Here is a 22,881-nt window from a genome sequence, read left to right as displayed (position 1 = left end):
ATTTAAACGATTATTTCCTTATTTCTGACTTGACAACACGATTTTAAGTTAGGGAAGACTGCCAGTTGTGCACATCATCTAACCCAGAGAAAGAAGATAGTAAATATTAAATAATACACGAATGAATGAATACACGCCGGGAGGAGACGGTACATTCTCAGAAAGTTGGCTCCCACAGCACAGGCTCTCAAACACGTGGAGTCACTTTTCCATTACTTCTCTTTTATTTTTCCCCCTTACACTTTGGTCTTGTTTTATTGCCACTCTTTCCATGCGTAATGGCCTTAGCCTGGCCACCCTTTCGAGGCGCGATTCAGATGCCTCTGGGACGAAGACCAGCCTCCTCCGCGGCGGGTGCTGGGCGGAAGTGCCGGCAGGCTCGGGGCGGAAGTGCCCGCTCGGGGCGGAAGCGGCGACATTTCCCTTTGGCGGCTGGAGACTCAGGTTGGTGCCCGTGGCCTGGGCCGGTGGGGTGATTCTCGCGGCCGCTACGTAGGCGGCGGAGGGAAGCCCGTAAGCGCTTTGCTATGCCGTACGCTGCCAATTTCGATTGTCGTTAGACGGAATTTAATTAAACCGGGAGCTATAAATCTAACCAGCGCCCACGCCGCGCGCGCGTGTGTGTATGTGATGGCTCTCTGGGAAATGAACAAAATACGAGAGGAAAGGATAGCTTTTTAAGAGAAAAATCTAAACTTCATCTTTTGACAGATGCCGCGTCCCGAATTTACTTGAATTCAATGAAGTGGCAATATATAATCACACTTGGCAACCCACTGAGATAACTACCTTTTAAAATAAATATGTTTGAGCAGCTACGTTGACCTTTAATTGACGGTGGAAAGGTTGAAATTTTCAGTAAGAAACGACGTAAGTGCTGGGACTCCCTGAATCTCCTCTCTGTCTTAATGGGTAAAAGCAATCCTCTGGGTGCTGAGCAATGAGAGAGTAAATTAGAGACTACAATGCCCAACAAATACTAAGCCTTACTCAGTCACTCCTGTCTAGTATCAGCTCAAACAATGCCTTAAATAAGTCCAGGGATAGAAAAATGCCCGCTAAATTGGTACTAACATGGATAAGCAAGTGACTGTTTCTAAGGTTGTCTTTAACAAAGACTTTTTTTTGGCCTGAGTTAGATTTATTCTTGTGTCTTAATAGACAATGTTTTATATAGTACTTTATATTTCAGTGACCTTTTAAAAAATCCAGAGGTGTGGCCCTGCGTGACCCCAAGATTCTCCACTCCTCAAAGACAGGGATAGCGTCTAGGATCTGTCATATCCCAATAATTTCTCGCACATTTCCCAGCATAAACATGGCTCCTGTTTATACTGCCTTGGTTAAACAACCACTAGTGCCTTGTCTCAGTGTGTTTAATGACGCTGAACAGGTTGAGGTGGCTGTCAGAAGCTAGTCCTCTCAGTATGTTTCTGAGGAATAGCTTATAAAAATGCATTTGAAGCCTCTACCAATATTTAGAGCGGTATACATTGAGGTACATTGTAGGTAAATAACAAGAAGAGATACAAAACAGTTGGAAAAAGACATACACCCTGAAAGTATTGAGAGATTATAGTAATAGGCAAGGCACAACTAATCATAATTTTTTATGAAATGTTGTAGCCTACTAACCCAGGTCCTACTCTGCTGAGGATAGGGCTAGAAACAAAAAAGCCCTCTTGTGAAAATTAAGATTGGTGAGGCTGGTTCTTTAGACAAGTAGAGTCCCCAAATTTTCTTTCTTTCCTGTTTGCTTTGTTGAGTAGTAGCCACCTGCCAAGAAAGGATCAATATATTTTGTCTCCTTCCTCAGAGGAATATGTGGCTAGATAATTTTATGTAAATGGACTGATAGCAGGTAAGTTAATAGAAATGAGGGTTTTCCAACTTGGGAATTTATTACACTGTATTTCTGTTTTGTTCCAGTTGCCTGGCTCTATCATACTGTTAAGTAGGCACTGTGGAGAGATGCCTTCAGAAAGTTCGTTTTTTTATTGTTAGTTTTTGTATTTCACACTGTTGTGTGTATTCTAGTGGCTAATACACTCAGTTACTCTAATGCCAGTACTTGGGGTTTCAAATAGAACATTAAAGTGAGCTGATGTAAGTAGTGAGTTTTTTTATGCTCCTTATTTTAAATCTAATTTTTGCCATTGCTTTATTCAAGGAATGAACGTCAGGGGAAGCCAAAAGGCAGCTGGAATTAGTTCCTGCATGCAATATTAATCTTGTTGCCAGTTATTTTGAAGGGACGAAACCATCTGGACCAGGTGTGTGTACCTACACAGGTAGCAGGAACTAGGTGAGCTTCCTTCATCCTTTCTCCAGTATCAAATAGCACATTGTAGGGACAAATTCATTTTGGAAAGAATACACAAAATGAAAGGCTTTGGCCTAGGTTTAGCATAGGTATCCCACATTCCTAACTCCCCATGCCAGTTACAGCCACAAGGAGTAGGAGACATGAATGCATTGCTCTCTATTACATTCTTTACCAAGTTAAAATTTTCTAGAAATGTAGGCAAAACTCAAAGTACCTTCTATTTTTAGAAGTTATCCTCTAAGGATTTTGGAGCATTTTACCATTTTACTGCTATGGCCTTCATCAATATGATATATTATTTGTTTGTAAATCTTTCTTCTGCCCAAGGTGTGAGTCCCTTAAGGGCAAAGATGGTGCTTTAATCCCTTTTATGATTCTAGCACCTAGTACACTGCAAATAGCTAGTACATGCTACGGGAATAAAAAGACAATGTCCCTGAAGGGAGGCTGGATCTGTAAGGAGCACTGAAACATCATTGAGAATACAATAAGGTAGAGAAAGGAATATTTGCCAGAACTCCTTTCAGGGGTTAGAAAGATTGGGTTTGCTAAAGGCTATGAAGGTAATATACTAGAAATCATTTGACTTTTACAGTGGGGACTTATTAATTTATAAGCTTACAGTTCTGAGGCCATGAAAGTATCCAAATCAAGGCATTATCAGGAGATGCTTTCTCTGTGAGCTACAGCTGTGGGTGATCAGGCACATGGCAGCATCTGCCAGTCTTTGCCTTCTCCTCTGGACTTCATTGCTTTTAGCTTCTGACTGCTCTTTCTGTGGCTTTCTCTCTCCTGGGTTCTGTTAATTTCAGCTCCTTGCTTTCCTGGCTTTCTCTGTCAGGTTCTGTGATTTCCTCTATGAGCTCTTGGGTCTTTTATCTCTGCTTTCACTCCAAGTAAAGTAAAGTAAGAGGATCAAGACCCACCCTGTGTCATACCCTAATGAAGTAATCTAATCCAAGAGCCTTACATGAAGTGATCTAATCAAAAGGTCCCACCTACAATAGGTTCACACCCACAGGAATGGGTTATTTTAAGAATAAATTTCTGGGTTCCACAGAAACCTCAAACCATCCAAACTATTAGCATGGCCAGGGCACCCATATCTTGATTTGGTCCTGCCTTAAATATCGATAAAGGACCTATGTATAGTCACTTTTTAAAGGCAGGGTTGCCCCAAAAATATCGAGGGAAATCCACAATCATCTTTTCTACTTTACTAGTATCATTCCTGAGGAATTCCAAGTTGACAAGCTTATTGTGCTGTCATAGAACAGGCATGTGCTATAATCTGCTTCATTCATTTGCCATTGGAATTGCAGCAGAAACCAGAATGTTACATATGAAAACAAATGAACACTTTTTCATGTTAATCATGAAAAAGGGAAAATGACTCCTAGTTTAGTCAAGAGAGAGAGAGTATGAAACTGAATTATTTAACTTTTTAACTCTACTTCTTCAACCATGTAAGAGAAAAAATTCTATTATTTAATAGAAATTCAGTTGAGGCAGCTTAAAATATAAGACTGAAAAGCAGATCTAAATTCAGCTGTTTCTCCAGGCTCAAAATTGAAATTAATCTGAATTTTTGTAGATTTAAAGATCAGTACCTTATTCTTATGGTAAAAGAATTCTGCCTTCCAAGGCTAAGGTTTTCCTCATTCTCTCCAGCCTAAAATTTAAGCCTCCCATGGAATATGTTATTTGTTATTTGGTATGTGGTGAAGACTAATATGTAAAGGTTTTTGAGATTTTTTTGGAAGAAAGGGGGTTGAACTTGGAAATCCCTTCTAGATCTGAATATACCATGTCAGTCCCATTATGTATAAAATTATGCCTTTGTTGAGAGTATATTGGGAAGTGGACTTAAAAAATGCATGATAAAAAACTAAGGTTAAACAGTTTCTTATCAATAAAGCAAGGGAATCTCCAAAGTCACTGCCAAGGTCCAAAATATTAAGATATTCAATCAGTGATAGGTGTTAAATAACTAAATAGGATACAGAGGATTCTAGAATCTCATAACTGATTCTACAGTTAGGAGCTAGTACGTAAGAATAGATGGTTCCCAAAATTCAGATTGAGCATAGGTGGGCATAGGCCTTCTTGTTATCACAAGTCTAGGGCAATGCTGGATTTAGTAACTCAGATGTCCAAAGCCATTTATCACAACATGGCTAAAAGAAGGTGACACATATTTCAGGTTTTGTGTGGTCATAAGATAACTTCACCTCTTTGGCAAGATGAATTGAAATTGGGTGAAGTGTTATCAAAGAGTGGTAGACATTGCCTAGGTAGGTGGATTTTGAATAGCAAACAGTTGTTTTTGAAATGATTTATGTGCTTTTTAAGTAGAAAGTCAGCATTAGTGTATCGGTACAATAAGGCTAAGATGTTTTCATGAAATTGCCTTCTTTCTGGGTCAGTATTAAGTATTATAGACATCTTCAAAAGGAATGGGCCATTTTGGTTAAAAAAGATAATGTGGAAAAGAGTCTGCATAATTCCTTATGCACTTTATTCCAATCCCTTGAACTGGAATGATTTTGCCCTCATCTTAATGCTATCTTTATGGAATGAAAGAATTTTAAAATTGATTTTTAAATTCTATTAAGCCCTCATGTATGATATAACCCAACCACATTATTCAGGTTTTCTTGGCTTTCAGGATCAGCTTTGCAGCCATTATGTCATAATTGTACTGAACATTGTAGCACACTCTTAATTTGGAGTATGCTGTGCTGGCTACAGGCCAAATGCTGAGTCAATGTTTTTGGAGTTGAGGATGGAGAGGAGGAGTGCAACGTGAACTATATGTAAGCTCCATTGTTAAAGGAAATTAGTCCAGAATCCCCTTTGGACTCCTGGGTTTGAGAAGGAGCATATAGTGGAAGTACATTACCATTCTTGATTAGCACTACCATTTTATTTTTCTCAACTGAATGTTATTCTGGAAATTCTTCCTTGACATTGTCTTGTACACCAATTCTATTACCAAGTAGACACCTCTGAAGCAGTGATCTGGAAAGCATGAACATGTGAAAGGTTTAAAGATTCTAAAAACAAACTGTTGTTTACACCAAAGATTCCTCTGCCCTCTACTTCATATTTATCAGCTTGCCATGCATGTAGGCAAGGACAGAGGTGTTTCAAGGAATAGAGGAGAGTTCCAAGATGAAGAGGGTATGGCACTAAAAATAATTTTTTAAATGTTTCTATTAATGAAAAAGAAAATGCTTTGTTCTTCCTTTTGAGAGCTTTTCCATCTTGGATGCTTAGGCTGATGTGAAATTAGTTCTTGGCCATGCTAGTGTCACCTCCCCCATTTCCCTACTGCATCCTTTCTGATGCCAGAGCTTCCCAGTTATGATGGAGGAGTTAGAGAAGAGAGGTTGCAATGAGCAAGCCCCTTTATACTTCCACCTGGATCTATGCATGAATTTTGGTCCTCTTTCAAGGACCTAGTATTTTAAGCTCCTACAGGTGAAATTCAGATTCTTCATTCAGGGCTGTAGTATACCCCAGAAAAACATGTTCTTAAACTTAATCTATTCCTGTGGGTGTGACCCTATTGTAATTAGGACCTTTTGATGAGGTTATTTCAGTTAAGGTGAGGCTCACCTCAGTCAGGATGGGTCTTAATCCTATGACAGGTCCCATTAAACAGAATGAAATTGAGACAGAGTGAGAGAGAATGCCACAAAGGGAGCGGCCAGAAGCTGAACATCAACAGAAACTGGAAGAGAAGGGAGAAAGAACAGGAGATGCTGCCATGTACCTTACCATGTGATAAGCTGAGGACCAAGGATCACCAGCAGCCTGCCTGTGGCAGTATGGTATTATTTATGAATTCCAGAAAGAAATAGATGTTTGTAAACTGGTCTTTTCCTCTGGGTGTGATAACCCTTTGATTGTATTAGATTCATCTGAGATGTCTGATTAAATTTTGTTAAGATTAGGGCTTTGATTCAACCAATTCATTAGAGTGTGACTCAGTGTTGAGTACCAGCCCCCTTGGTGGGCTGATAAAACAGACTTTCACTCGGAAGTAGACACAAACAAAGAAGATACACAAAGGATCCTACAACCCCAGAGAGAGAGATAAACCCGATAGTTTACAGTTGACATTATGAAGAAAACAAAGCAGCTGAACCCGGAAAGAAATGAGCCCCAGAGGAAGAGAGATGAGCCCTATGTCAGCCTACAGTTCAGACTGGAAGAGGCTGGGACCAAGAAGCCTTAAGAGGAAAGAGGGGGAAGCGGATGTGGCTCAACAGATAGAGCATCTGCCCACTATATAGGAGGTCCAAGGATTCTATACCCAGGGCCTCCTGGCTTGTGTGATGAGCTGGCCCTCCTGCTATGTGCAAGGAGTGCCGGACCATGCAGGGATGCCCCCATGTAAGGGTGCCCCTTACACAAGGAACGTCCCCCACACAAGGAAAGCTACCCCACGCGAAACTGCAGTCCGCCCAGGAGTGGTACCACACATATGAAGAGCTGACACAGCAAGTTGACACAACAAAAAGAGACACAGATCCTTAGTGCCACCTAATGAGAATACAAGCAGACACAGGAGAACACACAGCGAATGGACACAGAGAACAAACGTGTGTGTGGGGGGGGGGAAGGGTAGAGAAATAAATACATAAATCTTAAAAAAAGGAGAGAGAAAAGAGGAAGGCTGAACCCTCGCAGACATTGCCTGCCATCTTGCCTTAACATGTGGCAAGAGACTCTGGATGGGAAGTACCTCTTATGTTGCCTTGAGTTGGGCTCTTTAGGGCCTTGTGACTATAAGCTTCTACCCCAAATAACTTATAAAAGCTAATAGATTGCTGGTATTTTGCATCAGCACCCCTTTTTGACTGACTAATACACAGCCCCAGAATACCATATTTTTGGGGAGAAAACATCACCTTGATGATGCCTTGATTTAGACTTTTTTTCTGAACAAATAAATTTCCATTGTTAAAGTTGGAAATAGCTTGAACAGCCAAGGAAACTAAAACAAAGGCCTTTAGACGTCATAGACTATTCCCATGGCATTTCTTCAGAGTGTGACTTCTGATCAAGAGGACATTTGAAGGCCAAGACTGTGGGCATGATTCCTCTGGGTCTCTATAAATGAAATACTAGGTGGTATAGAGGACAACTGATTGCCTTTCTATTTTACAGTGAAACTGAGGCTTAATGAGATGAAGATTTGCCCAGCATCTCAGAACTAGTTAGTAGCAGTTACCTATTTATTTGGGGCTAATTTTTATGATATCTTCACTGAAAAACACACTCAAGGAATTTAAAGATGCTGAATTCTAACCAAAAAGTTACATGAAGATAACTTTAAGGCTCTAAATTAAGAATTAAAACATTTTCAGCCTAGTCCCCTGATTGATGAGTTAGTTGGAGCTATGTTCATTTAAATTTATTTTGACCTTTCTAGAAAATTTATTCAAAACTACTTGGAATAAATTGTGTCTTTATAGATTATCAGTAATATCCAACTTTACTATTACTAGGCAACTTCTGTTTTGACATACGGATTGAGTATATCGTTAGTAAAGTAATAACAGTAATGAATTTTCTTCTCTTTGAAAAATAAAGGAAAGTATTGGGAAAGAGCAACTGGAAGGTAACTGGCCTTTGTTTTCTGCCTGTCAAGGGGAAATCTCAGTTCCTCACAGATTAAATTTCAGTGCACTATTCTGTAATTTTGTGAAGCCTGAGTAAGATAAGCTACTATGTGGTACTGAGGTAATTGCTAATCTAGATGCTCAGTCTTACCTAGACTTAGTGACATGCTTACTAGCAGAGAAATATGATAAATATGTTGGATCTCTAGTCAGTGATATCCTGTCTCAGAAATCTGTATGTAAGTAAAATTCACAATCTGAAACTTTCAGCTCTTTATTTTTGAAATATTTTCTGGTTCTGCAGTTCCCTATTTCTGAGACTTTTATTACTAGACATCTAAAGGCACTTTTCAATCAATAGAATCATTATAACAATATAACAATATTGTTATTATAACAATAGCTTACTTTTAGTAATATTTGTTAGTAGTTATGCTTGATTTCTCTATACTGCTTTATAACTTAGAAAATAATTTTTACATTTATTTTATTTTAAGATACCCAGTGTTTTATTATAGTTTCCTTGGCTGCTTAAAACAAATATCATGAAAAAGTTTGGCTTGAACAATGGAAATTTATTTTCTTACAGTTTTGAGTCTGAGGAAGTGTCCAAATCAAGGCATCATCAAGGCAGGGCTTTCTTCCTAAAGACCGGCTGCTGGCAATCCTTGCTTTATCTGCCACATGGCAAGGCTGGTCTCTCCCTCCTCTTCTGGGTTATGTTGATTTCAGCTTCTTGCTTCGGTGGCTTTCTTTCTCTCTCTTTTGAATTTCATTCCATTTATAAAGAACTTCAGTAAAAGGATTATGACCCAACCTGAATAAAGTGGATCACACCTTAACTGAAGTAGCCTCATCAAAATGTCCTACTTACAGTGGTTTACACACACAGGAATGGATTCGATTTTAGAACATGTTTTTCTGGGATACATCCAGCTTCAGACCAGCACACCCAGTCATCTTTTGCCTTTACTTTTTTCCCTCAGCCCACTGCCACTGTCTTCAGAAGAAACATTTTTTGGTTGAGAAGCTTAATTAGGCAAGAACCAGATGAGGTATTTCATTTCAAGGGTAGGCATTGGTTGAGAGATTTAATCCCTTTGGAACTACATCAGTAACATCCTGTCTCATCTGATTTGTGGCAGATTATCTCACTGCCCGTATTCTAGTCCAGATCCTCATCACTCTACTTGACAATGGACCACTCACTCCTTTTGGAAATACTTTCTCCCCTTGGCCTCTGTGATGACACACTTTTGGTTTTCTTCCTCCTTCACCAATCATTCTTTGCCTCCCTTGCTGGCTCCTCTCTACCCAGCCTATTAATGTTGAACTGCCTTGGACCTTTGTTCTGGCCCTTTTTTCTTTTTCTGTGCCAGTTACATGATTTCATCTACTTCCATTACTGTAAATATAATCCTTAAACTAGTGGAGTCTCAAATTTGTTGTTGTTGTTTATTCCTCGCCCCCAAGATGGCTCCCTCATCTGTCTGCTTGTTGTCTTCTTGTCCTCATTAGGAGGCACCAGGAACTGAACCTGGGACCTCCCATATAGGAGGCAGGTGCCCAGTTGCCTGAGCCACATCTGCTCCCCCTCAAATTTTTATCTTTCATCCTGGCTTCTCTTTAAGTACCCAATCCGTGTATGCCACTCTCTACTTAGGCTCTAACACATCCCAAACCAGGCTCTTGGTTCCACACATCTCTCCATCTCTTCCTGCCTCAGTCCTCCTTATTTTAGTAAATGATACCACCATCTACCTAGAGGCTAAAGACCAGAAACTGGGATGGTCCTGACGGTCATCCTTTTGTTAATCCCTAATATCCAATTCATGGTAAATTCTGTCATCTGCCTTTCTACCCTAGTCTATGCCACCATCTTCTCTCACCTGGCCTACTGCAGTAGTAGCTTCCTAACTGGGCCCCTCTTCCATTCTCCACACAGCATCTAAAGCCATCTTTTAAAAATGTGTATGAGATCACATCACTTCCCTCTTATAAATCTAATCATACTTAAAATAAAAATCCCAATTCCTTAACATAATCCATAGGTCTTTCATGATCTGACCCCTGATTTTCTAACCCCATCACCTACCGCTTTGTAACCTGTTCCTCAGCCACACTGTCCTTTCTGGTTTTTTACAATAAGTCGTTTGTCTTCACCTTAGGGCCATTACACTTACTATTCCCTCTATCCGAAATGTTCATCCTTTAGATCTTTGCACCTTTTCATCTTTTAGTCTCAACAGCTCAAACAGGACCTGCTCGGAGAGTACTCTCCTAAAAGAAGCCACGGTAGTCATCACCACATCACCCTGTTTTACTCTCTCCCCTATACTTACCGCTTTCTGATGTTGTCTGACATTAAAGAGTCTCTTCTGTAAAAGGTATACCCCATGAAGGCATGGACATTGCTTTCTTGTTCACCACTATACTCCAGCATGTGTAATAGTACCTGGTAAATGGAAAACATTAGCTAGTAGTTGAATGAATGAATCACTCTCACCTACATCTACATTGCACTGTTTTCCGCCTCCATTCTTTTCCTCTGCAATCTACCCTGCATGCTGCTTCCAGATTACTCTTCCAAAACACTGGTTCTATCACATTGCTCTCTTGTTCAAAATCCGTCATTAGTTCACAAGACATATATGACAAATCACTCATTGCTTTGCCATAATTAAAGATCCTCTACAGTCACTCATAGTCCACCTCCAAAATTTATTTTCCATTGTTCTTCAACAGATCTATCTACCCTATTCATATATTACCCCAACACATGTCATGACATTCCCACCTCAGCACCTTTATGTCTGACCCCAAAGTAGAATACTTCCCTTTTGTCCTACATATCCACATCCTAAATTACTTAAGATCTTTCTTTTCTGTGAAACCACCTACCATCTTAGCTCATAGTACTCTTTACCTTTCTCTTACAACATTTGAAGTCACCTGTCATCTGCCCCTCTTGGAATCTCTCCTGTTTTCTAATTTACCTCTACAAATAATTATCTCCTGACTAGCTTTTTTTAGCTCTTTATGGTTTAGGATCATCTGTTATTCATTTTAAACCCTTCCTTCCCCTCAATGGAACAAATGAGAGAATGGTATCACTAGTTTACTAATCACTATGAAGTGACATAATTTATATTGTTTCAGTTAAGAATTTTACTCTCTTCTCTTGACTCCATTGAAATACTTCTTTATTGTTCTTTTTTCTTTTACCTAGTATGGGAGTTCATTTATCCATGTGAGAGATTTCTCTGTGAGGGAAAGAAATGGGTCAAATACCAGTCAGGGTGAAGAAACATTCTAGTGGCTTAATTTAACTTAGAATTAGGAGGGGAGGAAGGGGGATACATGTACTAAATGGTGGACATGTAAAGGCAGAATAACTTTAGTGAAATTATAATCTTATTGGATAGGCAAGACCCATACTTCAAATGACTAAATAACTTTTGTACGGAGCAGTGAAATCAATCTAGTACCCACTGAGTACAAGTAGTGGAAGAGAGATGTCCACATACTTAGAATCCTGCAGTAGTGGTAATAATTTGAAGGGAAATAAAAAAGGGTCCCTAGACACTCATTTGACCAATCATTCCTTTCTGGAAACTGATACTGTGCTGCCTTTGGTGTCCCATGTGATGGACCTGTTGGTACTGAAATTTGCAGACAGAGGCTTCAGGGAGTGTGGTGGACATGTACCATGAGAAACTGCTTCTCTCTCCCTCGGCGCTGGGGCATGATATAAGCCTACTCATGTTTTAATGTGCTGTTTAGGAAGAAATCAGTAGCCCAAACTGAACAGTCAGAATGAAAATGAGCATGACACCATATACAGTTGGCCCCAGAAGGGGGGAGGTTAGCTTAGGATCTTGGTTGCAACATCTTGCCCGAGCTGGCTCTTCCTCCCGAGCAGTTCCCCTGGGCAGGTACTATGACTGAGGCTGAAGCACTGGAAAAGCATCTGGGACCCCACACACACCAGTGAGTTAGGGCCCCACTTCAGTTTGGACCTTTGAGGCAGTTTGATATTATTTATGAGTTCCAAAAAGAGATATAGATTACGTATTTAAACTAGTCTGTTTCTCTGGGCATGATACCCTTTGATTGATTTAAATTCAGAGGCTTTACGTTTACTTGATTAAATCAAGATTAGGGCTTTGATTTGACCACATCATTAAAATGTGCAGGGTTGAGTCACTGCCCCCTTCATGGGCTATGTAAATGGACACTCAATCAAGAACACAGAAAAAATATACAGAAGAAGAAAGTTCCATAGACATGGCTGAGGAGAGAACTTTGATCCTGAGGCACTGGGGAGAGAGATGAACCATTTGCATGATAGTTTACAGGGGCCTTGTGAAGAGAACAAAGCAGCTGGCTCAGAAAGAAATGGGCCCTCCAGCCTACAGCTAAGATCAGAAGAAGCTGGGCCAGTGGAGCCTTAAGAGAAGGAGGAAGGCTGAACCCTTATAGACATCGCCTGCCATCTTGCTTCAACATGGGGCAAATGACTTTGGATGAGAAATGAACCTTGAGTTCAACCCTTTAGGGCCTTGTAACTGTGTAAGCTTTTACCCCAAATAAATACCCTGTATAAAAGCCAACAGATTTCTGGTACTTTGCATCCGTATCCCTTTGGCTGACTAATACAGCTTTCTACCTTTCCATACCCTGTTTCTGTATTGCAGTCTCATTCTCTCCCTGCTTGACCTCTTGGGATTGACACCTCAAAGTATCTGCTCCATTTCCTGTTTTGATATTTGTTCCTGTGCTCTGCTTCTCCTTGGCACCATAAGGACTACTCTCCCTCTCACCCCTGTACCCATGATCCCAAGCTAGGCTTGCACTTACATGGGGAGTAGATGTGGATACAGCTGACTGACCAAAAGCTCAGAGAAGCCCTGGGCAAAATCATTTGTCCCTGTTTCCTGGGAGTGAGTAGAGCCTAGTGAGCCATATGAGTCTCCTAAGAGAAACCCTACCTCATTACATAAACTTTCAGTAAACTGAATATTGAGTTTTGTTCCAAAAAGAGAAGGGTGTGTGTGTGTGTGTGTATGTGTGTATTTCCAGCCATTTGGTGAAAATAGGAACCATTATACTTAGATGGTAATGAATGTGAAATGGAGGACTTGACATCTCACATGGCACAAATGACTAAAAGGAAGCCCTGAGCCACTGTATGGAACACACATTCAGCAGGAATTATGGTAATAGTGTTTGGTTAATGTCAGTTCAGCTTTAAATTTACATTATACTCTTGTGAAGATGCTCCACCCGAACCTGTTAATAACTGAACCTGTTAATAACTAAGGCAGTGCCTGGGCTTACAGACTTTGATTTTGCTCATGAACTAACATTGGAGCTTGCTGATGAGGGATCCTATGAGCTTGGAGGTTCGGTGTGCCAAAGGATTCTTTGTATGAATAAAAATTCTGGTCAGTGAAGGTCAGTTTCTCTACTCAGGCGAGAACAATGTTGTTTCCCTTCTAATCAGACACACGCAGTGTTTGAAGCATCCAGGAGTCCCACATAAGTGCTGTGCAGCCATAGCCTGGCAGCTCCTCATGCAAGAAATGAGTAATCCTTAATAAAGTCTCAAACAATCCTGGCCTCTTTCTGTACTGTAATCAGTTGCTTTAATGGTATGCCCTTCAGTTCTTCACAGTGAAAATGCTATAAAGTTATCTTCCTTATCTTGCTTCAAGGAGGACTGAATTGGTACAATCAGTCCTCCCCCCGTGTTGTATTTGATTCTGTCATAAAGACCACTGAAGTCAGCCTCAGTTTTGTTGAAAGGCCAGCATTCACATTCTCTTTCAGGGTGATCTGTGCCTCCGAAGGGCACTGCACTTGGAACAGCAGGAAGTTACCATCTTCATTGTTAGGCACTGGAATGTGTTTTAGTCACATTCTAAGTCCAGTTGTATGCCTTCTGCTTTATTATTATTATTATTTTATGACAAAGGTGACCCAGTTGTACTTTTTTGATATTATGAACACAACTCTTTTTTTTCGCTCAAATCACAGAGGCATATAACAAAACACAAAGAATAAAATTGTGTGTAAGGATAGATATTCCATGACTAAATTCAATGACATGATCAAAAGCATTGTCTCTCACAGTTATGAGCTAACAGGCAGAGACCGCTTTTCAGGATATTTTTTTATAATGCCAAGATACTGTTCAAAAATAATAGAACTAATGAAAATGTCACAATGACAGAGTAGCCCATGTTGAGATTTTACTTCAAGAAGGCAAGATTCAGTGAATGTGACATTGATAGTAATGGTGTTATGGTTTACAGAGTTACTAAAATATTCTAAGAAGAATATTATAGAGTTCAATTGGAGTGTCATTTTTTCACTTTTTTTTTCTTTTCTAGAATTAAGTGGACACCAGTGTTCAGGATTTTAACCTTAATATCTTATTATGCCTAGGAGAGGTGTAGGGAACCTTTGCTTTGTATCAGACACTAATTTTATAATACAGTGCTCCCAAAGAAATAAGTTAATTTTAGAATATGGTAAAATGCATGTGCCTTAGAGCATTTGAAAATATGCAGTTAATAGAACTACATAATGCTGATGCATTCCTTAGTAAGCAAATGTACCATGCTTAAGGGTTTTAAAATGTGAAAAAGTAGAAATAGACAATGTCAGTGGAAAAGAAGACTAGTTGGAAATAAATGATTGTGGAATCACTGAAGACTTTTCTTAGCTCTCTGGTTTTGTTTGAATATATACTCCAACAAATCTAGAGTGAATAGCAACTCTGTTTACTATGACAGATTTTATTTGTCTTGGGCACAACCAAGACCACATGCTGTGTTTTGTTGTGTTAGAAATACTGAAGCAGGTTTCCATTGTGAATGTGGATTTTTTTTTAAAGCCCTAACACCTCAGTCTCAACTCGGCTGGATAAAAGCAATAAGTTTTTCTTTCCTTACTAGCCAGACATCAATAAATCTTAAATCCCTCCATCAAAATCATTGGTTCACTGCCTGTGTTGTAGTCTTAGGTCACTGCCATAGATGGCCTGATCCTTCTCATTTCCAAGGACTTTCTTCCTGCATTTACTCTATCAACATTAATTTAAAATTTTTCTTTCTTCTCCATACTTAGTGTAGCTTCTTTAACTCAATAACCTAGGAGGTTGTGCCACTTTGGGCCTAGAGCCTACCCAAATCCAGTAATGCAGAAATTTCTACCTAGCTTAAACATGGCCATCATCCTGTTTTCCCCCATCATTTATATCCTGTGTAGACAGCATTATGTTTAGAAGCTGTGTCTCCAACCACATTCAGTCTACTGGAGTTGTTATTTTCCTGAATTTATGGAAAATCTTTATACCAGGGCTTAACACTTGAGAATAGAGCAGCATATTGTGAAATTGTTTAGATTCAATTTTCACCTTGGAACAATGCTAGATAGCAAATCATGGCAAAATTCTCACCATATTCCTTTTTTATGCATTATTAGGATCTTTGAGTTAGCAGAGAGATTGGGAGAAGTAGATACGTAAGGGTTTAAGAATAAAGGAAAGATTGTCGTTTTCAAGGATTAGTATCCAGTCGTTTTGCTCCTGTGATCTTTACTGCAGTTTGATATGAGTTGATGTTTTTCTCTAAAGTCCTATCAGTCTGTTTGAAATGAGCTTAAGGCTAATCTGTCATCAAGGAGCCCGGTAGCCAGTGGAAATTTGGCACTTAATTTATAGAGTCATGCTCTGTGGAGCAGAGTAGGGGAAGGTTTGAGATGGTGGTGGAGGGATTAGAACAAGCTGCAGTGCCCTGACCCACATTCTTGTAGAGCCTTGAGGAGCACTGCCATTTTGGTATGAGATAGACACATAAAGTGACTACCATGCACACTTGAATGTCTCATCAGGGTTAGAAGTGAGACTAGAGGATGTGAAAGATGTACTCCAATACTTTCAACATTCAGACAAGTATTAAAACAACTAATAATGTGCCAGACATAGTTGTGGGAGCTAGCACATACAGGGGTGAACAAGTTTCTGCTCTTACGTAACGTATACTTGAGGGGACATATTAATAAATAAAGTTTAGATAATTTAGAGTAAAGGAAAACTATAGTAAGGTATGAAGATGAAGAGAGATGGGCTGGCCAGCACTTGTAAGTTGGTCATTACTCCCACTCTAGGGAAGTGACATGAGCCCAGGACAATGAGAAGCTCCTTAGGAGCTTTTTAGGAAGAGGAGCAGGACAGCGAGTGCAGAGGTCCCGATGAAGAAATGATCTTTGGGTACACAAGGAACAGAAAGAGGATCTTTGTGACCAAAGCATTGTAAAGTGAGGGGAAAGTGGTATTTAATAGATTGGGGGGTGGGGGGCGGTGAGAGAAAGCGAGAGAGAAGCAAAGGTAAGAAATGAACATTCCAGGAATGAATTCATCTTGAAAAGATGGATAAATGATCATGTTACCAATGCACATTTGTTTTAAAATTATATTTGTAATTTTAAGGACAAAATTGGAGGCTGACTAGAATAACTAGGAATAATCAGGGTGTCTTTACATTGAGCAAAGTAGCACGATTAGGGAGCTTCAAAGCCTTGTGTTTGACATGCTGTTACTACTAAGTTGTCCTTATTGGAAAATCTCCAGTAGAAACACTACTACATTTGTGTATGAGGCTTTAAAAAATGATGGCAATCTCCTTTTGAAATACTTCTTAAACAGCTTGTTTTATTAATTTATTTTTCCTGGCAAATTAACTCAGCCTAATTTCCTTCTGTAGTTCTTCTAAGTACAACTCTGTTTTTCTCCTATTTCTTGAAGCTGAAGGGAAGAGATGTCATAAGATATAGCTTGAACCTTCAACTGGGGACTTGGGTTTGCTTACTAATTGTTTTTGTTGTTGTTGTTGTTGTTGTTTATGTGGTAGGATACTAGTGAATGCTTGCCAATAAGAGACTCTATCCCTTTGAATAAAAACTCCACATTTCAGGAGATTTCAGGATGCTGACAAAATCTTCAAGTGAAATTTAGTTTTGTATCCAGACTAACAAACACATGCAGTTTGTTTACAGAAACCAAGAGATTAGGCACTAGCTATTCTATTTACATGCACAGATATGGATTTTTTTCCCATTAAATTCTGTTTTGTTTAAAATACAGCAAATGTTGAGGCATCATGGAGACCTGCCAAAATCTGGGCCTCTCTCATACTCCTGGATTCCAAGAAGCAATTTGAAGTCTTCAAATTCTATCATATAGCTTTTTAACTTACTGTTTATATTGTGAAGAACAAAGTCAAGGGCATCTAAATTTATAGATTTATCTTTCTTTTGGCAGAATTAAGATGCTTTGGTTTCAAGGCCATAGAATACAAGTTGCCAGATTCTCCTTTGAACTTCTTTTGAGAAATCTCTCTACCTCTAAGACTGCTCTACCTGTGCTGACCTTATTCACAAAGGTACAGAATAAAAATATAAAATTACTACTTTAAAAAGTATTTGTTGGGTGAAGAAAGTTTTACTTTTAAGAAAGGGGAAAAAGTTGAAAGGAAAAGCAATGAACTGTCTTTAGATCTGCTCCTCAAATTTTCCATCATCACAATGGTAGTAACTTTTATTTCCTTCCCAGACACTTCACTGTCTCATAATTATGAGAGTAATTAATGTATTTAATTATCATCTGACCCTATATGAAAAAAAAGGCCTATCACATTATAATATGATGTTTACAAATGTGTCATTTTTTTTTTTTTTTAAAGATTTATTTATTTATTTTAATTTCCCCCCCTCCCCTGGTTGTCTGTTCTTGGTGTCTATTTGTTGCGTCTTGTTTCTTTGTCTGCTTTTGTTTCTTTGTCCGCTTCTGTTGTTGTCAGCGGCACAGGAAGTGTGGGCGGCGCCATTCCTGGGCAGGCTGCACTTTCTTTTCACGCTGGGCGGCTTTCCTCATGGGCGCACTCCTTGCGCGTGGGGGCTCCCCCACACGGGGGACACCCTTGCGTGGCAAGGCACTCCTTGCGCGCATCAGCACTGCGCATGGCCAGCTCCACACGGGTCGAGGAGGCCCGGGGTTTGAACCGCGGACCTCCCATATGGTAGACGGACGCCCTAACCACTGGGCCAAAGTCCGTTTCCCAAATGTGTCATTTAGAAATACTAATTTTCCTATCCCTAACTCACACAAGCTTTAGGCCAAAAAGCTAGTTTAAGATTTTTTTTCTTAACTGCTTTTTTCCCCCCGAAATTTACAGTAAGAGCATTACTGATTTCCTTTTTTTTTTTTAATTTTTTAACTTTTAATTTTGAAGTACTTTCATTTACAGGGCAGTTACAAAAATACAAACCCTATCTGAGAGCTCCAATAGACCCCAATCTCCCCAGGTACCCAGATCCACCAATACTGATTTCCTTTTACTAGTTGACATTATTTTGTATGATTTGTAATCATGAAAGAAATAAAGTGCAACATAATAGAATTAACTTTAGTGAATAATACCGTAATTCAAACAAAAAAGCCCTCTTTAATAGATTTTTCAGATTTTAGGTATTTTAGCATTTTGAAAATCTGATGGTTAATGTAAAACAAGGTTTAAGTTTTTAAAAATGAATTTCTTATTGAAGGTACTTAATCTAAATTCTATTCATATATTTAAATATATATTGCACTGCTGGAAATTATGGAACAAAAATATTTCATCTGATGGTCTACAATGGAAAATGCGTGTAAGAATTAACCACAAAAATAAAACAGTCCCCTAAGGGACAGTGGTGTTCACTCAACCTAACTGTTCTCGCACTGTTTTCCAGTTGGAGCAGCTGAGATAGCCAAAAACATTTGGGGGGAAAAAGCCCACACACTTACTTTCTCTTCAGCTCAATATCTATACTGAACCTTGATTTGTGCCATTAGGCATAAAATAAACCCTCAGTCCCCTCTTCAGACGTTCACAATCCAGTGAAAGAAATACTTGAACTATATATTTCAGGTCTCTGTCAGTTAAAATAATAGAAAGTACTTCTCAGAGTGGCTTAAACAAAATAAAAGTGGTTTTATAGGTTGGTCTGGTTTTAAAACTATCTTGATTCAAGGACTAAGCATATTGCCAATTTCTTCAACTTCGCTTCTTCTGAATTAAATGCATCCTCATTCTGGCTCGTCCCATTGGTGACCCCAATAATCCTAGGTCCCAAATCTGACATCTCACACATCTACAGAAACTCCAGCAAAAGGTTCATGGCTTTGCACTCACTCTGATCGGTCCATCCCTGAGCTAATCATAGCCAAGAAGGATAGGATGTACTGGCCACTTAAGCTTGTCAGGTGTTCCATATTTGTTGCTCTGGGCTGGAGTCAGCCTCATGCTGAGAGTAGTTTTGTGAAACAAAATCCAGGCACTCTTGCTTCAGGAAAGGGGAGTGGGTGGTACACAGCCAACCCCACAAATGTCCGGATAGAGTAAATAACAAATGCTGTATTGGTACCATGGAAAATCCCAGTGAAGGATGATAATAATGCTGCCTGGAGTGTGCTCTTGTTTCAGTTTTTAAAGAGATAAAAAGCTTGCTTACCTTCAAAACTGTAACTCCTAGTTAATTCCTTCTCTTTGCAATAGACATAAAAGTAATCCTATGGAAGCTTTACTTCTTTAGCCTATAAAACAGACGTAAGTAGTAGCCTTTAAAAAAACTGAAAGTCCCCTCAATCTTTAGACCAGTTTGATCTTCACATGAATTAAAGCCTTTGTTAAATATTAGATGTATTTAAATAGATGATATGGCTAGTCATTATTAGAATTAACCTGGTTATTTTTTGTAGTATTTGATTGGTCCTGCTCACTGGATCGTATCATTTTTTGGTTCCTAAACCTCTTTAAAATTTGATAAACCTCTCATAAAAATACATACAAAATTTGCATGGACTTTCATCATGGATCTCAGGTTAAAAAAAAAATGGGTGCAGGTCTTCAAAAGTTTTTTAATATAAAAGCAAAATTTTGATAAATTTGGTACTTCTGCAATTTTGCATGTTCTTGTTTTGCTTTTAAGATCTTGTGTTGACTCTTTGGAACTTTTCAAAAAGTTTGAGCATGATTACCTTAAAACGTCACAGACTACCCATAATAATCTATTTGATAATGTTAATTATAACATAATGAGCCTAATTCTCTGATCCCAGGAAATTAAGGCCAGAAAGACAACCTCTGTCTGAAGTAAAACCACCGTTTGGTGATTTTGGTCCTTATTTCAAAATAAGCTGTCAGTTAAAATGGAAGGAGGGCCACTCTTTTATTTAACAGCTTATCTTGTCATGTTAAAAAGCAGTTTTTATATAAGCATCAATAATTTTTATTCTGTTTTGATCTCACGCACAAGAACCTATAGCTAGTTCCTATTTAGAGTCAAGGGCTGAGAAGTCTTTAGAACCGCCAATGATCCAGATAGACAGATTTCTCTACTAGGTGGTTGGGATGAAACAGTGGGCACTGAAACTTGGTGTTCCTCCTGTGAAGAATCCAGGAAACTGATTCCTGATAACTCCTATTGAGAAAACGGGCAAAATATTAATGAGTTGGTATAATTATCATCCAAAGTAAATAGAGACTTTTTACTTTATAACGATATTATCTCCCTCAGTTCTCATGGGTTTCATCCTATGGACTGATCAGTGACCACTGTGATCAGAACACAAGCCATTCTGGTTGTGTTAGCCATAACCAGCTATGTAAGGCAGGAAGGGGCTCCTGCCCTACAAAAGACAAAGCCCCACCTATGGGTCAGTGGAAAGGAACCCGCCCACATAGCAATTAGATAAAGCCACTGACAAGTGTAAACATATATTTATTATTTATTAATACATTTATGAAGGAAAAACAAAACAACTCAAAAAATACTGAGAACCAATCTACAATGAAATACTAGCTGTTTATTCTATGGCAGTGTTTGCTTGGAAGTAGAGCAATGTAATTGACCTGGTAGAAAACTGTCTTTTAAAATAAGTATAATCTGCTTCTTATGTTTTTTTGCTGGCCACCTAACTAACCATCCTTTGGTTTTAATGGCTTTATTTTTTGTTTCTTGTAGGATCCATGCCTACTTTGTGATGAAGCCAAGGAAGTAATCAAGCCTTATAAAAACAGAGTAATATAATGCAGTGTGGCTTTTATGTATATGGAATGGATAATGTGTGTGGTATACAGTATTTGCCTGGATCTTTTCTTTAGGAAAAGAGATTAAATGGTTTTTCATTTAAATCTTCATACTATTCTTCAGAGAGAGATTTTAGTGCTGATTTCCATAAAACTCATTACCCCTAAGTGTTTTTCTCTGAGCAGTACTGGTTTTCTTACTTTGACTCTTAATATGAGTCAAAGTTAACTAGCAGGTGCTGCATTTGTGCTTTCTCTAAACTTTTGACCCCCGTTCCTTTTTTCTTGTTTTGTGTTTTCTATGGAAGTGTTTCCATGGAGAGCACCATCGCACCTTTCCTATTCTTGCAACCAAAACACTTCTGGCCTGGTTCTCAGGCAGCTTCCCAATTGGGTCACATTTTATTCCATTGAGAAATGAGTTGTGTCTCAATGCTGAGTTTTAACAGGTGTAGCAGAAGAGTAGCAAGATTAGGAATAGGGGATAGAAGGAGAGTGGTCAAGTTATAGAAATCAGGGTTTATCTGATCACTGTGGACCTTAAAAAACAAAAAAGCTCTGAGCATTAGAAGAGTTCTGGGGATTAATATATTACTGCAGTCATATTATTCCATGTTTTCTGAAATACAGAACTTTAGTCTTTCTGTTTTTCAGTTTATTTTACAGGAGGTGGACATCACACTTCCAGAAAACTCTGCATGGTATGAAAGGTATAAATTTGACATTCCTGTCTTCCATTTGAATGGCCAGTTTCTGATGATGCATCGAGTAAACATCTCAAAACTTGAAAAACAGCTCCAGAAACTTGAGCAGCAAGGTGCTGGAGACTGAGTAATGCCCTCCATATTTTTAACCCTCTCTGTCCAGAAGGCATCTTCCTGAGGAATGACCATGGCCTCATATTCCTTATGTCAGTTTCACACAGCCTGAAGAATGTTCTGTATTCATTGAGTGCCAAATGTTGACATTCCTCTTCTTAGTGATAGAAGAACCAATGTGGGAACTGCCTACCTGTTAGCATTTTATGAAGATGAGTATGTTGGTCAGGGGGTGGGGGGTGGAGGGTAACGAAGGGATAAAGAGGTCCACTTGGCTTATTTATTTTCCCCTTTTGTATTAATATGGAAACCCTTCACAATTGCTGGACAGTCCCATTTATAGGAAGAGCACTCTGCATCCCTGCTACTGCCCTAGAGGGCTTAACTTTTTAATGAAGAATAAATGCTCTGCCACTCAGTAGATAAAGTGAAATGTGAATTGTTAATACACAGTGCACAGTCAATAAAGGATGTTTTAACGAATACATCTGCATGAAGTTTATTTCAGTGAGATTTAATAATACCTGTTTAAAATGAGAGTTCATTTTTGTTGGATAGAAGAGAATCATTATCCTAGCTGCTAAGTTTTCATTTGAGAAAAACAAAAGAAAGACTTATACCCTCAAAATGTGTATAAGAATCTCAACAGGCTTTATACATAATCAGTGAATTGATTCATAACATTTGAGAACTGGCTTTATTATTCTGTTATCAATCTAGTTCATTCAACTTATTATAATATCTTGGTGATATGGACAGATTTTTTCATCTAAAGACAAAAATATGGATTTTACATTGTGAAGTATTAAAAGTTTAGATGTCTCCCCTTATTTATATTTCGTCAGATTTAGCCAGTATACAAATGGATTCATTTAAAAACAACTGCCTTTTTCCTCTTAAAATCGCATCATTACAATTTCATCTAAAGTGAACTTCTTTTATGAACTATTTTAATGAATTTGAATAGT

The 22,881-nt window shown here is 38.8% G+C and overlaps 2 protein-coding genes across 2 annotated transcripts in view; one reads left to right on the top strand and one right to left on the bottom strand.

The window, feature by feature from the left end:
- The window catches only part of MEGF10 (multiple EGF like domains 10), a 421,346-nt gene that overhangs the window by 369,851 nt on the left and 28,614 nt on the right, over positions 1-22,881 (bottom strand). The gene's annotated exons all lie outside the window — the stretch shown is intronic.
- Positions 388-22,398, top strand: C2H5orf63 (chromosome 2 C5orf63 homolog). Its single transcript, XM_004448161.4, has 4 exons — positions 388-444; positions 17,288-17,408; positions 21,031-21,087; positions 21,750-22,398. Exons 2-4 carry the CDS (start codon positions 17,295-17,297, stop codon positions 21,924-21,926), a joined length of 348 nt encoding a protein of 115 aa, XP_004448218.1. The 5' UTR covers positions 388-444; positions 17,288-17,294; the 3' UTR covers positions 21,927-22,398.

This window comes from Dasypus novemcinctus, chromosome 2 (assembly GCF_030445035.2).
Source record: "Dasypus novemcinctus isolate mDasNov1 chromosome 2, mDasNov1.1.hap2, whole genome shotgun sequence".
Classification (NCBI taxonomy): domain Eukaryota; kingdom Metazoa; phylum Chordata; class Mammalia; order Cingulata; family Dasypodidae; genus Dasypus; species Dasypus novemcinctus.
This window is presented reverse-complemented; position numbering and strand designations above follow the sequence as displayed.